This window comes from Callospermophilus lateralis, chromosome 2 (genome assembly GCF_048772815.1).
Source record: "Callospermophilus lateralis isolate mCalLat2 chromosome 2, mCalLat2.hap1, whole genome shotgun sequence".
Taxonomy (NCBI): Eukaryota; Metazoa; Chordata; class Mammalia; order Rodentia; family Sciuridae; genus Callospermophilus; species Callospermophilus lateralis.
The window spans coordinates 51380190-51398580 of NC_135306.1; the positions used below are offsets into that span (position 1 = coordinate 51380190).

At 40.3% G+C, this 18391-nt stretch overlaps 1 protein-coding gene across 1 annotated transcript in view; it reads right to left on the reverse strand.

Annotated features, from left to right (window-relative positions):
• Window positions 1-9963: 9963 nt before the first annotated feature.
• The window catches only part of Sh3gl2 (SH3 domain containing GRB2 like 2, endophilin A1), a 217873-nt gene continuing 209445 nt past the window's right edge, over window positions 9964-18391 (reverse strand). The window contains exons 7-9 of the mRNA XM_076845946.2: window positions 16253-16356; window positions 13674-13804; window positions 9964-11547 (exon numbers count right to left, since the gene is read on the reverse strand). Coding sequence (XP_076702061.1) covers window positions 11348-11547; window positions 13674-13804; window positions 16253-16356 — 435 coding nt within the window. The 3' untranslated portion in view covers window positions 9964-11347. The remainder of the gene's footprint in view (window positions 11548-13673; window positions 13805-16252; window positions 16357-18391) is intronic.

An 18391-nucleotide genomic window follows, 5' to 3' on the forward strand; every position in this document is an offset into this window, starting at 1 on the left:
ATATGGCATTCTCATTAATGCAGAAAACAAAATGACCCTCTGGCACCTAGTGTGAGGTCTTAAGACTCTATCTCCTGCCCAAAGGAAACAGGATTCCTTGAATAAATATTCAATTGTAGTTCCAGAGCAATAAATCTACCAGATGTGGCACCTTTCACCTCACCAGAAAGCAAGGAAGATAGGTGGGACACCTAGAGCTGTATGGAAAAAAACTCAGAATTCAACTCAAATGGAGTCACACTTCACACTGGCCCAAACAGTAGCAATTTGAGTATCAGTAAGAATAACTGAAGCATATTAAATATGCTAGATCCATGAGTTCACAATGGTACTTATTGGTCACCTTTAGAGATGCTAGTGAATTAACTCTGTTTTCAAAACAGGAAAACAGAAGGAAAAAATTCCAGATTTTATGCTACTTTTCGATATAGTCTGTACCACTGAGAAACAAGTAGTAGATAAAAGGAAGTTTCTTTTTATAGAAGTATTCTAGTAAATAAATGAAGAATAAATAAGTTAGGATATTACTTTGCAATTCCCGATGAAGTAATGTGTCCAAAGAGACTGCCAAAATCACAGAAAAATAAATTATCAAAGATTAAATGTCACTCAATGAAAGAATTCACTAAGGGCCTGTCTTGCAAAAAACTCAAGGTCCTTCTCTAGATCTAACTACCTAATTACTAGAAACAAAGAGGATGTCAGGAACATGCATACCACCACCACGGGGATGCAACAGAGAACTATAAACTGTGGGGTGCCCTGCACTGAATGATCTCATGCCTTCATCAAATGGCAAGAAAACTATATGAAGTGGGAACAGATTGAGCTTAAGAGACTATCAACCCTCCCACAAATAAAGGAAAGTAGGACATCCATGTTTTTCATTGACCCTGGAGTAATCCCTCAGAGTTCCCTTTTTCCCAGGATCTGAACTGAAGCAATGCTCCACTCCGATACACTGTTAGTCTCCAATCCTATCTTCTACCCTTATATTTCTCATCCTGCCCTAACATTGAGATCCCAACCCTCCCCATTCCCTTTAGTGCTCTGTATAAACTGATTACTATCAGCCACATGACCCCTAAGATGCTGCAACTGGGATATCACCAAGCAGTCTGGTTCTGGGAAGCTCAAGGGGCTGGGAAGATAAAACTAGTGCTAGAAGCTGGGTCTGTAGTGGTTGGCCAGTGCAGGGAGAGTAATGGAGCACATCTGGACCATAATCCCACAGGTGCAGCCAGGAGACAAGCATCAGGGCATCAAATGTAAATATTAAACTTAAAAGTAAATGAAATTACAAATGGCAAAAGAACCAAGAGCCGGAAACTGGTTGGGACCTAGACCGGAGGGGAAAGAGGAAGGGAACAATTGAGAATATTTGAGATTGAGAGGGCAGGGTGGACACTAGTTGATTTTTGCTTGTCTGGCTTCTTGTTTTCACTTTGGGAGCTGCTGCTTCTTCATCCCCAAACCATGAACCTCCTATTCCACAAGGGAGAGCAATGACAATTACGGAACTACCATAGGGCCACATCCACCTAACAAGAGAGATTGAACCAGAAAACTGGTCCAAGGATGAACACAGACCCAAGTGGGGCCAATCAGAGTTCTCCCATGAGATGTTTCTATTTGGAAGAAAAAGGAACTCTCTTCCTGTAAGGATGAAGATTTGTACCTGTCAGCAATTATCTTTCTCGTGATATGCAAAAGATGTCTACAGCAGATGAGAATTAACCAACACATTAAAAAAGAGTGGAAACATGCACAGATGAGAAATTTTTTTTAAAAAATTCCTAAAAATTAAATTCCAGGTGCAGCTGCACACATCTGAAATCCCAGCAGCTTGGGAGGCTAAGGCAGGAGGATTTCCAGTTCAAAACCAGCCTCAGCAATTTATCGAGGCCCTAAACAACTCAGTAAGACCCTGTCTCTAAATAAAATATTAAAAAGGGCTTGGGATATGGTTCAGTGGTTAAGCACCCCTGGATTCAATCTTTGTAGCCCCCTGGCAATTTTTTTTTAAGAGAACAATAAGTGCCAATGGCATTTCTTAGTTCCTAGAATTGTCTTTGTTTGTTTGTGGCACTGGGGATTGAACCCAGGAGCACTCTACCACAGAGCTACATTTCCAGCCCTGATTTTTTATTTTGAAAAAAAAATCTTGCTAATTTGCCTAGTCTAGCCTTAAACTTGCAATCCTTCTGCCTCAGCCTCACCAGGAGCTGGGATTATAGGTGTGTACCCACCACACCCAGCTACTTCTAGTCCTGCCCAAAGTGAATTCTACCCTAAAGCCTACCAATTGCATTTACCAACTCATTCCTTTTTTGTTCAGTTTTGTTTTAGTGTATGTTGGTAATTGTCACTTGCAACCAAGATCTTCACTGCTGTAATGAATAGGAGAGGTATGAGCTGTATACATCCCAAAGATTCACAAGGCATGACTTTTCCTGCTTGATCAAAATCCATTTATTTGGTCTCTCCAGTTTGATACCTCCCATCTTTAAAGTCTGATTGGCTCTAATCTTATGAGTTCCTGCTTCCCTTGCCTAAAGAATAAGGGAATGAATTTTTTCTTAATATTTATTTTTAGTTGTAATTGGACACAATATCTTTATTTCACTTATTTATTTTTATGTGGTGCTGAGGATTGAACCCAGGGTCTCGCACGTGCAAGGTGAGCACTCTACTGCTGAGCCCCAGCCCCAGCCCAAGGGAATGAATTTTAATAAGTATATACTGGTTGCAGTCTACAAATAACGAAAACCATGAATTGTCCCTGTTTAATATCATGTTGGCTGAAAAGAGGTGTATAAAGAGTATTTTGGAAAATGAAATTACCAAGATTACCATTTTAGATATGTATCATAAAGGAGGACTTTAGAGTGCGGATTAGAAGAACTGATTCTAGCCCCAGAATCTGTGAGCCTTGTTTGGGCTTTGTTTCACTAAACCACATGGCATGCCTATACTGTGCATTCCACTATTTTAAATACTTCACATGTATGAAATTACTGAATCCTCAACAAATGACCATAACCATTAGGAAGGTGCTATTATATCCCCTCTTTTATAATGAAGGAATCTGGGGCTCAGAGAGTCTCATCTACTCAGTATAACAGAGCTCTTGAATAAGAGTGAGAGGTTCTGTGTTTTGAATTTGAGGACTTGTGTTCCTCATCTACAAAATATGAGTTACTAGATAACTCTGCTGTTGTACAAGAAAAGCCTGAACTTTGGAGTCAGAAAAAATGGTGCTATAATGCTCAGCCACAGTTTCTTCACATGCAAAATTGACACCTTTCTCTTGGGTTTGTTGCATAAATTGAGACAATATATGTCAAGCATCTATGGAAATGCTCAAGAAAATCCCCTCCCCTGCCACCACTGTGAAGCAAATGAACTATGGCCCTATATATTTTTAGGCAAGATACAGGGGCATTTGCAACTTTCCTAGGACAAGGAAATATCTGCCACAAATGAAGAAAGAGAGTTGAAATTAGATACCACCCCAGGCTTATGATTTCTACCTTGAAGAAAAATAATGTGTCCAGACAGGTACTCCCTCTCCCAGAGAATACTTACCAGTGGCCAATGCAGAGGTTCAGCTGTGTGTGCAGACAGAAGCCCTTTCTATCCACAGTCCACCAAGAAAATCATGCCAGCTTGGGTCAGGACCATGAAGACGATTGAAACATCCTCTCTTCAGTAGGGGGTTATAATCAGCAAAGTTAGCTATGGGGCAGCATCTGGCCCTGGATAGAGAGTAACCCAAATGAGAGTGAGGCTCAGGATTCAACCCCCATGCATGGACCTGACATTTCAATCTCCTTGTGATTTAAAGAATTAGAATAGGAACTCTGGTATAAAGACAGCAGTGAAACAGAAATTTCTTAGGCCTCTTCCAGGATATCATATAAAACAAGATGAATGGAAATAAAATTGGTGGGGGCAATGCCATTTTGAACAAAGCTAGAAAAGAGATATAATCCTCAGGCTCAAAAGGCATCTAGGGATGGTCCAAAGTAGCCAAGCAGGTGCAAAAATGTCATAGGAAGAAGTTCTGCAGGGGTAATGCTTAGTGAGCTGTCTCAGGGGCTCACAAGGTGCCAGTAAGAATATACTTCCTCTGGGTAAGCAGCTTCCCTTGATGTGACAGATAAATATCCTTGATATAACAAGAGTTGCGAAATCTGTGGAGAAGGGTAGAATTGGATTGAGCATGAACTGCCTGCAGTAGGAGGTGGGGTATATATTGTGCATCACTTCAAAATCCTCTTGGCCCTACTTCTTACTCCTGCCAAGCTGCGGCATATACTTGCATGCAAGTTTCACTGATTTGTACAGATTCAGCTAGTGCCTTGCTCTAGATTAGGGCTGCCTACTTGATTCTTGGAAACCTACTCTTGTATTCAGCCATGAGATACCCAGAAGTGTCGGGGATAGGAGCCAAAAGACAATTGTTTCCTATTTCACTCCCCAAGCAAATATTCCTCCTCAGCATTTTCCAGTGGGATCAAGTACTAGTTGCCAAAGCAAGACACCTCAACAACAGCTTGGGGGCCCAAGCTGAGAAAGGCAGTACCAGAAATGGTCCCAGAATGCAAGTACTCAGAATGGAATTTTGGAGATGATTACCCACCAATCAGGTGGCAATAAGGACACCATTTATAGTGGTCATTGATGGACAAATCATCACAACTATTAACATTTTCCTGTGGGGGTTCGGATTAGGTGCAGGGGGAAGGTGAAGTTACACATGGGACTTGAAGGGTATAGGGCAAATGTAATTATAAAGACTGTAGCACTATTTTGGTAATTGCTTTGAATATCCTGAAAAAAAAAATGATGGCTACAGGTCAGCCAACCATGAGCTATGAAAGCCAGAGAACCTCTAGGGAAGACTTCGGGAGGTCCCTACCTTCTGCAGCATGGGGCAGACTCTATTAGAAATCCGAATCAGAATCTGTTGAGACAAAACTGTAAAGAAAATGGAATATGCAATTTTAATAGTATCTTACATCAAAGTCAGTGAAAGTGGAACCCAGAAAACAGCAATGGAACTGGCTAGGTGCATGAGGCCCAGAATCTTGAACTTGGGTTTTTCTGAATCATCCCACCTGACAGACAAATTCTCCCTCCACTTCTCTAGGGAAGACCAGCCCTCCCCTTGCTTGAAGCCCCTCAGGTTCCACCCTCCTCCACCCTCAGGCTGCTGTTTTAAAATCTCAGCCCTTGCTGCTGCCTCTCTCTGCCTCTGGGCTAATGTTGTCACAGATTAGTCACCCACAGCAGAGAGATGCAGTGCCTTCCCTGCAAGAAATAGTCCACACCGTGAAGAAAAAGGAGGCTAATACACACCAATAAGAGCTAGTTATACATGTGGGAGTGGATTTCTGGAGAGTGAACTGGGGATGGGAGTTAGGAATACAAGGCTGAACTGGGAAAGATTTATTGGCAGACCTAATAAAATTGGCTTGTTAAAGGATCAAGGGCTTCAGCAGCATATGACAGGGAAAAGGGAGATCCTAAGTTCTGCCTGCATTTGAGGATTTTAAAACCACCAGGGGAATTTGTCAGTTTTACTTTTTTTTTTTTTTTTTTGGCCAGCAGAGGGCAATCTAGGCTCCATGAAACTACTTACAGGAAAATGAGAAAGGAGGGGAGGATATAAAATATATAATCATCAGATGGCACTAAAATGTTGGTGTTTGGATACATTATGTCAGTCAATCCAGATTTTCCCAGACTCATGAACTATCTTCCTCCGCCCAATTGCTATTTCCTACGCAACAATTTCAAATCCTTGATTTTTTTTTTGGGGGGGGGAGGGTATTAGGGATACCCCTAATAGGAACTGAGCCACATCCCCAGCACTATGTTAATTTTATTGAGAGACAGGGTCTCACCGAGTTGCTTAGTGCCTTGCCTTTGCTGAGGCTGGCTTTGAATTCACAATCCTCCTGCCTCAGCCTCTGAAGCTGGTGGGATTATAGGCCTGTGCCACCTGACAGTCCTTGATGTTCTTATACAGAAAAACCAAGAGAAGAGCCTATGCTGCCGTCAGCATCAGGAGCTGAGTTGTGCATACTGCAGTGCTTTTCACTGTCTTGTCATGGAAATCACTTGCACTACAAGGTGAGAGGAAGCTGGTTCCTTCTTTCTCCTCAATTGCCTGCCCATGTCTATTAATTGATCCTCCTCCAACATACTCACAAATCAATATTCCCAGGTATGAACCAGGGTTTCTCAGAGTGTGGCTTTGTCAGGACCTGCAAACAAACCATAGGGTGGGACAGGAGCTGTAAAACATGAGAACCCTGGCCTTACTCCTGGTGTGGTCAGGACCCAAGAATCTGCATTTTAACGTGCGTCCTTTGTGATTCTGATATGCACTGAAGCATGTGACCCACTGATCTAAACAAGAAAAGCAAGAACTCTGGTGGTGGCCCCACGTGGGGCTTTTGAGTCTACTACAGACAACCCTTTCTCCTGACCCCTCAGGATACAGGAAGTTAGCAGTGAGGCATCAAGGAATGGCAGGGAAGAGAGAAGATAGAGACTCCAAGTCAGCACAGACTCAGATCAGGATGCCTTTTGTCCTCAATTAAAAAAAAAAAAAATAGAAGAAGAAGAAAAATCACTGGAGTTCCTGAGTTTGCAAAATCACTCTAGAGTAAGGGTAGAAAAGCATATATCAAATATTATTGAATCAATAAACATGAATACCTTAAAGCAAAAAATTAACAAGAAAAAGTCAGTGAGCAGTTTTCTGCTTACTTAGAACATTTATATCTAGAGGAGTACTTCCCAAACTCGTGGGAATCTGAGTCATTTGGGAAGTAGACTGGGACTCTCCAGAGCATATTGAAGCAGCCACCAAAGCATGCCTGAAGTGCCACCTCTCAGGTCTGCAGAATATGCCTGGATTTTCCCCACTTGTCATTCTACATAGAAAATTCTATTGTGTATGAGAGCACAATGAACAATTATTTGGGGAAAATAATAATAATGAATAGTGTGTCAATGTTTCCTTATCACGTTCAACACCACAGGCAGGGACTAAAAACCAGGAAACAAGAAGTTGATCTAGTAGAACAGTGATACTCCAAGTGCTGTCCAGGGATGGGCAATAACACTATGGGGCTTGGTAGAAATGTGAATTCTCAGGTTCTGGCTCCAGACTTAGGACTGGTTTCTGGAGATGGGGCTCAGACATCTGCTTCAACAAGACCCATGATTCTGCTTATTTAGAATACCGATTCACATCAGCACTGCAGATTTTTCCTAAACCTTTCTGATGGTAAATATAATTCCCTAGGCCCCTCTGTGGGCAACTCTGATTCAGAGCAGCTGGAACAAAAACCTTGAAATTCAGTTTGTACAATCAGTCCCAGGTGCGACTTTTAGGAAGGTTGAGGTACTCTAGGTCCCTTCCTAATCTCTTATCTACCGAGTTCTGATGAAGGCAGATGCTTGGATAAGAAATATACATTAGAATCACTGGTAGAGCTTTTTAAAAATAGATTCTCACGTTTTCCAAACTCCAGCGAATCGTATCCACCTTCTGTTCTAAGCAAATGGTTTTGAGAAGCTCTTTGCTTTTGCTTTTAATGTGGACAATTTCACTTGTCAAGCATTGTAGCCTTCTCTAAGTGGAAGGCCACCATCATCTACTCATTTGCACTGAGTGACACATACAAGGGCCTGAACTTTAAGTAGCTAGTACTCAATGAGCCCTTAAAAACAGCTTTGCTGGTCAATTTGACAGCTCCTTTAACCTGGAGTCAGAACAGGTCTCAACAGTGGCGCCCAGAAAAAGCTGGTATTGGCCTTGTTGTATTGCATGTCTTCTCCTCCCCCAGCCATCACCCAGAGTTCTTAGCACAGGTGTCACGCCTCTTTCTTCATCTTAAAGTCTGTCCTTCCACCCCATCCACAGGAGATGATGGGCAATGGGCATGTTAAGCAGTTGTTAACCTGGTTGGTGAAACAATGGGTTTTAAAATGTGTCCACATGGTTTCATCCAGAATGTTAGATGCTATCCTGGAAGTAACAGCCTGAGAAAACACTGATTTCCTAAGCAATATATGCAGTGATGGTCCAGGTTATATACCACATATACATGGTCCCACAGAAGTTTCCATTCCTGGTCATATTCTTATTGTGTACTTATTTACAAAGAAGATAAATTGAGTGTGGGAGGGAGGACTATGTTTCCAGAGTTTTCTCTTTAAGACCTATTAAACCTATTTGAAAAATAGAGAGACAATTGCCCCACTGAACTTGTTTACCATTTTAGGTTCAGTTTAATTCAGTTCCACTTCCATTTCTGAAAGTTCGTTCTGTGATTACTTTGAAGGGCAAGTATTTTGGAGAAGTTTAACTTCCACTGATAGTCCACAGAGTTGTCTATTCTTTTCTATATTTAAGATTTCATTACAAACTATTTACTATAGTTCAATAAAAACAAGAAATTCAAACAGTTATGAATCTGCTAAGTATATTAGTAATTATCTCCAGAAGACTCCCTGAAAAAAAGGTTTTATGAATCCTGGAATCTATGGTCAGGGAACTTTTATTTCAATTGACATTGACTCATAATGATATTACTCTATTTGGTCAGGTCTTGATGTTAGTTATCCTTTAGGTCACAAAAATAACATTAAACAGATACAGCTGATATGACTATCACATTAAAGATAATGGAATGCTTTATTGGTTCAAATATGGTTGAATGTCTCTTTCTGGATTCACTATTCTGTATAGACTATCTATGCTTCTACTGTTGCATTAACAGTATACTACCTTAATTACTAAAACTTTATGATGTTTTAGATTTACATAGGGTAAGTCCTCAAAGTTTGTCCTTCAAGAAAAAAATATCCTTTTGCTTTTACATGTAAATTTTATAAGGCTTGAAATTGAATACAAAGAAACAAACATTCTTAGATTTTGGTTGAGACCACATTGAATATTTCAACAGGTAAATTTGGAGAAATATCTTACCTTTACTGAACTGACTTTTCCAATCCAGAAACACAGAATACCTCTTCACTTACTATTTTTCCTAAAACATGTTTCATAATTTCATATGCAGAGATCTTGCTAGATTTCTATCTATAGGCTTGACCTTTTGATGCTTCTGTAAATTTTTTAATTGAAATTTTCATCTTATACAGAGTAATCCTATAAAATTCACTTATTAACATTTTATCTTAAGATCCTTCTGGATTTCCACATCCACAACAATGTCATTAGTAATTTTTAAAACTGAATTAATCTTTAATAAACTAGAACTCATGTAGCTTGCGAAAACATTGTTTTTGTTAGGTTAGTTCACATATGTAAGTTATTAAAACTCTTCATGTTAGTTTAGAAAATTTGGCTTACTAGTCTGAGCATAAAATAATTTAAAGGGTGCCTAATATACAAAGAGCATGTTTATTTTCTTGGAAGCTTTGGAAATACCTATTCTGTGTGCAACTTCCCATGTTGCCACTCACCCAGTGCTGCTACACACAACAAGAGAAAAGAATGCTGGATTTTTAAATTTAATTTAATTTTATTTTAGAATACTGGACTTTGGCCCAACTGTTTTTCAATATATATTTGTTTCTCTAAAAAGGAAATAAAAAGACTGGTTGATGTGATATATTTCATTTGCCCTTTGTTGTATTATTATCTTGCTGTTGCCACTGGTGCATCTTATGGGATCTTGAGACCTCCCCTCTTCACTTGTCTTATCTCTCAAGTTCTTCTCCTTCCTGGAGTTAATGGAAGTTACCAATGTCCAGCTGGCTTCTTGCTGCTGGAACCTTCCTACTTACAGTGAGGTAGAAAGGTGGTTGGAGTCAGGTCTGGGTGCAACAGGAGACAAAGGAGACTGAAGTGAGTTCTCTTCTACCCACTCTCAGACCCCCAAAATGGACACAAAATGAAGAAGCAGAGCCTCTGTGTTTGTTTTCAGCAATATTTATTGGAAACAGCAATGCTTCCCGGGTGAGAGTTTATACATTAAGCAGTATGATTTGCCTTTCACTCCACATGATCCACTACTGCAGGTGGCACATCGGAAGCAACACATTAAATCTCTGAAATAGTCTGTACAGCTAGATAAATAGAACTCTGGATACCTAACAGGACTTTCATGACTGATATAGGGGGAAAAAAACAACACTGGTAAGTTTACACACAGCACTGTACACACCAGATGGAGATGGGATAGAAGGGACAGATGTAGATGTGATGACTGAATTGGGAGAGGTTTTGCATATGCAGTCACAAACCTTAAACCGCTAAGCACAAAAATCATCTTTATTTAGTCCTCATTGAGGGCAAATACACACAAATGATGTTCAAGGAACACAAGGTAAAAGTGGAAAGGAAAGACATTTACTGTTTCTTGGTCTATGAAGTTGTGGGAAATGGTTACTAGTATTTTTCTCCTTGTATCTCTGTGCCTAAAGAATTTATGTGATGAAACATATAATTCATGAATAAAACTGAAGGGAAGATAACTGTTCCCCCTTCCCTGTACCCTCCAGATATGGTCTAAATATGTACATGGCTTCTGTACAGCAAGAAATTTGAGCTTGAAAACCAGATCTTTTCCCAATTCCTCATAATAGAGAACAACTTCTTTTCAGCCCTTTCTATAATATGCCGATTGCTGTCTCACTTCAAAATAAATGAGTATCTCTCTCCCCTGGCTCACTGGATTTAATAACAGGGAGTAAAGAAAACAGGCTGTATCTCAGAAATAGGCATCAATGGGAGAAAAAGGTGACTGTTTCCAGAGGAATGCTCTGAGTCCATCATTAATACTTTTCTACTGCTGGCATCAGGAAACTCATTCATTCAGACCAGAAGACAATTTGCTGGTGAGGGAGGCTTTTTTGACAATTCCATGCCTCACATATTTAGGAAGGGACAAAGTGAAAAAGAAAGAACTTTCTCCTCTTTGAATGAAGAAGTTGAGGCCTGAATGGCCCCTAGGTGATAGACAATATCTTCAGTAGGATGGTTTTTCTGTGATGTGGCTCATGGTCATATTCTAAGAAACCACAGCCTCCTGAGAACTGGGTAAACAGTAGTTCTGTGACTACCAGCTAGTCTCAGATGGTGTTTAAAAGCACATGCCATGCCCACCAGGCTTGGAAGATACCATCCATCACCAAGGCTCCTGTGGGAGCACACAAGTCAACCCAAGATACTTGTGGGGCATGATGACTTGGTCCACTGCGGCCTGCACTCGAGATGTTTTGTAAAGCAGCATTATCAAAGCAGTGGTTAAACTTAACTATCTGGGTCAAGAAAAGGTGAGCCAGCCAGCATAACTTTCTAATGGGGCAGGGCAACCAGAATTTCTACATAATTGATGGGGAAGAAGCCTGACTGGCCATGAAGCATCCCCTCATACCAGTTCTCATCAATTTGGTTGGTGAGTGTGATGATGTCACCCTCTTTAAAACCCAACTCCCCTTCATTTTCAGGTTCAAAGTCATACAGAGCTCGGCAGCAGGGCTGATCCATTGGGACACCTGGGAGTAGGAACAGGAGAGAAGAACACAAAGGATATTTAACTTGCAGTATCTACTGCCTGCTACATCCAACTGGCTTCTTGTTCCCCTTCTTCCTTCCCATATACCTCTCCCTGCCAATGCTCCCTCTTGCTACTAGACTCCAGCATCGCTCCAGGGCCATCTTGACCCTAACAGTTTTCAGATGCTTACTTCAATCTTTGGAAGTTGTTGGATATTCCTGTTTCTATTCTCAATATGAAAAAATGGCCACATCTATTCTTGTGATACATACAACAGCATTCATTAAGGTTTGCCTTCTCGACAATACCCAGAGATGGGAGACCCTGTGACTTAGGGAGCTTATAATGATATCTAGGTTAGTAACACAGCATGGCCAGAATCCTGTTATATTAGCACTTTAAAATCCCTGCACATTCAAAATAGGACAATTAACTCCATGTACAATGCTTTGCATCCTCAGAATAACAGTTAAGTTCTCATAACAGTTAAGTTCTCATTCGTCCAAAAAAAAAAAAAAAAAAAAAAAACAACTCACCTCTGGAAAACTGCTGTAATGTAATGAAAGCACAATAATAAAATACACTGGGTTCAAGTTCTTACTCTGTGTGACCTTGCACAAGGTTACCCTTGGTTTCTTTTTTTCCAAATTGGAATTAACAATAGAACTTACTTCACATGATTATGTCTACTAAATGAGATGATGTTAAAAGAAATATAATTCATTCTTGGTAAAATGTTGAAGCTCAGAGCTATGATGGTAGATAAAAATAATGTATTCCACTTTAAGTAAAATAATAAGGGTTGGAATCATATCTTAAAATATATCTATCTGGGGCTGGGGATATAGGTCAGTTGGCAGAGTGCTTGCTTCACATGCACAATGCCCTGGCACCACACACACAGTATGTATATGTCTGTATGTATGTGTGTGTGTGTGTGTGTGTGTGTGTGTATACACACACACACGAAATGACCAAATATATTAATATAGCCCAAGTACATGGATATGGACCCAAGTACATACAGCTCCCATACAAACTAGCTGTCTTGGCAGAGAAACAAGGTAATTAATATTTTATTTACAGAAAGCCCCAAATTAAAATGAAAAGCAAAATATACTACTGGTTTCTGGGCAGAAGCACAGTTACCGATAATTTATATGACTAGTCCTGGTAGCCAGGAGCCACTGCTGTTGACACAGGGAACTCAGCTCAGAGGTGAGAGCAAGGACAGAGCTGAGATCCATCTGCGGGTTTCTGTCTCCTTTCCTTTTCAGCTCCCTAAGAACATCTATCCAAAGTTTTCTCCTAAAGAACATCAAGCAATGAGGATGCATAGAAAATAGGATAAAGCTGCATATATGGAAAATTCTGTATCTAGTAAAAGACAGTTCCCATGTTTTAACCAAGCCGTGTCATGGAGTTAGCAATGCTTCAAGCACAGACTTTGTCTGTCCTTTGGATAGGGCGTGGAGAGTGATCGTGACAACTGAGAGAATGTGTTACTGGATGTGCATCAATATTCCTTGGAGAAAACAAAACTTAGCTTTCATAAGACCAACCTCAGTTACACTGCACCACGAACTGGTAGAGGGTGGGAGTAGGAAAAAAAAAAACCTAGCAGGTGCTGAGGTTCAAAATACATCCATCTGGAAATATGTTGAACCATATGTTCCTGTGACTCAAGAAATCCAGCTCCACACACTCCTGGAGCTGCTGTCTCTGGGTGATGCGGGGTATATGTGGGTGCACACTGCCCAGGGGCTTCATTTTCATGTGTTGGATGCACAGGAGGGAAAAGGCAGGGGAAAAAAGAAGACACGCCCAGCACCTTCCTGTGGTACTTCACCACCACAAAATGAGGCCCACAATCAAATGTGTCTCCTAGGAAGTCTGTGTGTACTGCTGAGTAAGAGCAAAGGGTCATGCAAAGGAAGTTTTGCAGAAAAGTGGTGGAGGGAAAGAAAAGGAAAAAAGAGTCCTTTAACAGTTTCTACCCAGCAAGCCACTCCATGAGACTTGTGTTACTGTACATTTCTCATGCAGCCAGATTGAAATCCTGGAAAAATATTAGCCATGTGTCCAAAAGCCTAGGTAGTGAGATCGGTGATCTGTGCTCCTTACCTGCAGGCTTAGGAGTGCCCGTGTGGGAGAGGCCTCCATTGGGCTGCGTACTGTCTCCAGTTGAAAACTCCAGGCTCATTCGAGGTTTAGGCTGATATTCTCTTCTAGGCTGAGATGAAGCTTGTCTTATTCTGCCCAGAAGAGAAAGAGGAGAGGGGGAAAAAAAAAGGCTGGATTTATTCAGGAGCAAAAAACAGAAAGCAACAAAACCAAGGAGATGTTGGGCCACTTGCCAGTCTACTATGACAGAATGTGGAAAATCAAAGGAGCCGTAGTTTCCTTCTGTGTGTGCACCTGTGCTCTTGGTGATGTCCTCCTTCAGTGTTATCCTCACTGTCTTTATTCATCTATCAGTCCCTCACTTCCTCCCTCCTTTATTCAGTGATTTATTCCACTATGCACTGTGTGAAGTGCCAGGAACACACAGGTGATTAAGATACAATTCTTGCCCTCAAGCAATTTACATTCTGTAGGGAACAGCACAACAGATTATCAAATAATAATAGTGCGGTCAAGGAGAGATCTACAAAGTGCCGTGGAATTTGGGGTAGGACTGGAGGTAGGAAGCAGTTCCCCTCATCTGGGAAAGGTAGAGAAGTTTCAGGAAAGATGCAAAAGATCCCTAGGAGTTATTTACAAAAGAACACTGTGGAAGAAAGCTACTCTAGAACAAGATCAGGTTTAAAGGGAAGGAAGAAGGAAATACTGAGAGGAGTGAGCAGTCTAAGATAGTGGGGGAAAGGGAATGAGGGAAAGCAGGAGAAAAATGGAAAGGTATGGCTGATAGCACATTCTGCATACCACTAAGTAATTTCCACAGCTTCAGATACTGGATAAGCAAAGAACACCAGAGATATGCAAGCATGGAAGGGGCTAAGGGTATGGTCACTGTAGAATGATACTGACTTTCAACATATTTCAGAGGAAAGAAAGGAAACTGGTACCTTTATGTTCAACAGGTATCACAAAGGCACATACTTCTTTAGTAGTCTGACATGTATAGTTTTAACTCTTTCTAGAGGCTTCAGCGATATATACATTCCCACAAGGCACAGTGCACCAAAGGAAGCTGCATGATCAAAGCACCGAAGAAGATACTGAGGAGAGGAAGAGCCTAGCCAGATGCAAACAGGTGACATTTCCAACAGTGCAGCACAATACCAATGGTGTATTTACTGTGCCCTAAGCCATCTATCTGTTCAGCTTTGTGAGTCTAATCTGGCCATAATCTGAGAATAAAGGCTGCTGGGTGATCTTTTAAGGTATATATATATATATATATATATATATATATATATATATATATATATATATATATATATATATATATATATATATATATATTTATTTAGCAAGATTATCCTGCTTCATCTAAAAGTAAAATAACACATATATGTATTTGACAGCCTACAATGGTTTGAGACTCAATAATTTTTTTGATTTTTGAAGGTGCCAAAGGGATGCAGATGGAATAGAAACCACACTTCAAATTTTGATCTTTTCTGGGTTAGCAACATGCAATACAATACTTTCTCACAATGTTGAGGGCAGGAGTCGGGGGAGGGGAGCCACAAATCCCAGTGAGTGATATAATCACAAATATAAACAATCCCTATTCTAAAGTGCACTGTGTGTTAAGCTATGTTGTTCCATAACTTAGGTATATTAAATGCTTTTTACACTTTGGGTTTATTGACTATAATCCCAATGTAAGTCAGATAAGCAGCATCTGTAAGGTAGTGTAGAGTCACTGCATGTAGCTCTGCAGGCTGTGTCCCCAAATCCAGACAGCTCATTTGCACAGAGAACTACTATAGGTCTCTTTGAAGTGCATCTGTGGAAGTAGAACAGGTGTATGAAAATGGCTCTCTCTGTTAGTGAGAGAGTTAGGACTTTATTATTCTGTTAGGACTTTATTATCATTCAAAGAAACCTGATATGAAAAGATGCAGGCATTCAAATAGGTTGTGCTTGCCAGTGAGCCCCAAATCCACCACTGAGTGTGTCCATGGGGTCCCTAAGCCACAGTTTGATCAACTGTTACTTAGACTACAAGGATATTTTAAGAATAATTATATGCATTAAGTCTCTTGCTGAACATCTGCTCACAAACTGCATCCATCATCATCAACAGTATCCAGGTGTCCATCTGTGACAGTCAGTATAGAATCCTATCATAAACCTATCATAAACCCAAGCCTAGATCCAAAAGAACAAAGTAAAATGAAGCACAGACAACTAATCCACAAGATGTCTATGTAGGATCAACAAAAATTTTGGCAAAAGTTTTGTCTCCAAATGTATTCTATTATTTTGGTTTCTTTTTTTTTTTTTAAGAGAGAGTGGAGAGAGAGAGAGAGAGAGTGAGAGAGAATTTTTTAATATATTTTTTTTTTTTTAGTTTTTCGGCAGGCACAACATCTTTGTTTGTATGTGGTGCTGAGGATCGAACCTGGGCCACATGCATGCCAGGCGAGCGCGCTACCGCTTGAGCCACATCCCCAGCCCTTATTTCGGTTTCTTTACATCATTTTATATCAAGGAAATGTGAATGAGAAATGCAAGGAAGTGTTACCCACCTTTCCTCCAGTCTGACTGTGACCTGCTGCAGGATCTGCACTGCCTGCTTGTGGTACTCCAGCTGGGCTTGCACAAGCGCAGAGAGCTGGCTCACCTGTTCAATCTGCAGATAGAGGGGAAATCATGCCTCAGTTACCAGGTTACTGTCCTGAAGCTCCTACTACTTACTGCCCCACACATATGACTGTGCCTGGCAATGCTGATGACTGTGTGGCAGGCCAGGCTAAGACAGATGTTCTGCAGGCTCCAAATTCCTTACAGATAAGAAAACATCCTTGTTCTCAGAACCACGTATATCAGTACCAGGAAGAGCAGCGTAAGTAAGAAACCCCGTGAAGATGACATCACTCTATTAAACAGTCTGATGTCTAGTTACCACCTTCTGATGATGATGTGGCTTCCTTTATTGATTTCTTAAAGGAAAAAGATCCACTGACTAAAGTACTCTTTGTTCCCTATACTTTTTATGCTAAGTTAATATCAGTGTTGTAATAAAAATGTGAATATTGATTGCTCACATAGGCACCATGGAGGTGATATAGTCTGATGGGAAATCTTTGGTCCTCTCAAAGCTTCATTTGTAGTGCAAAGGGGTTTGATTATGTGACATCTTGAGTTCTTTCTAGCTCTAATATTCTTAGTATCCTTAGTTATTCTTCATTTTGAATCTCCCGCTGTGTTGTGACCTGAGCAGTAACCTCCTAGTGAACAGAGGTGATGTTACCCTGAATTTGAGGTAGAGGGAAGGATCCTTGAGATTCAGGTTTCCTATGTTATTCCTCCTGAGTATTTAGGTGGACAAAAGTTATTTCACATGGAACACAAACCTATACCACCTCCGGATGGTGAAAAAGACCAGATTTGTTCAATATGCCCTCCCTGCCACAGGAGGAAGGCAGTGGAGTGATGTAATGGTTAATTTTAGGTGTCAACTCAACTGGATTAAAGGAGACCCAGATAGCAAGCAAAGCACTATTTCTGGGTATATTTGTCAAGGTATTTCCAGAAGAGATTAGCATTTGAATCAGCAGAATGTGTAAGGAAGATGTGCCCTTATCCAATTCGGACAGGCACCATCAACTTGGCTAAGGGTCCAAACAGAGTAACACTGCATAAGAAAGAAAAATATTTACTAGCTCCTGAAACTAGGCATCTGCTCCTGCCCTTGGACGTCAGAGCTCCCAGTTCTTCAGCCTTCAGACTTGGTTTCCAAGACTTGCACCACTAGCTCTCCACCTCTGCCTGGTTCTGGGCTTCTACCCTCAGACTGAGAATTACACATTAACTCCACTGGTTCTCAGAACTTCAGGCTTGACTGAGCCATGTTACTGGCTTCCCTGGTTCTCCAGCTTTTGGATGGCATATTGTGGGGCTTCTGAGACTATAATTTCATGTGCCAATTTCCCTGATAAATTCCCTCTTCTGTATCTTTATCTATATCCTATTGGTTTTATTTCTCTGGAGACCCTAACTTAAGTAATAAATACATAATATCTGAACATTTTGGCAAAAGTTGCTGAGCAGCTGATAGGGTAGGAGGTAGAGATGAACAAGGACAGGAAAGCTGGTATAACAGGTCTTATTGCATAAGTGAAATGAGGAAGGAGGATCTTTCATTGTAATTTCAAAGCTAAAAGAATTTAACAGAATGTAATGTCTATAGCAATAAACAATAATTTAGTACCCTAGGTATGCTTTTAAACCATCTCATCTATATCCCAAGTGTAATACCTATACTACAATCATCATTCTCAATAAAAATTACCTTTTCAAAGACAATGTCAACTTTACTTCAAAATGCAGAATGTCTTAATCTATGTTGGATGCTCAATTCTAAATGTATTTCATAATCTCAAATCAATATACTTTGTATCAACAAAGTATTTTTTCAAATATTGGACTTTTTCATGAATCATTACCAACATTCTTTTTCTCTTTGCACTACTAGTAATGTTTTAAGATTCCTCATCAGGAAAAAAAAATCTAGGTAAATCAAACTATAACAGTGCAGGAAAATACAACTTCTCTGTATACTTTATCACTTAAAATTATTTAAAAGAAATAAGCATCTATGTGTTCTCACCACATAGTATAATCCAATCTTAACATTTTTAATATCAGACTCTTTAACACATTAA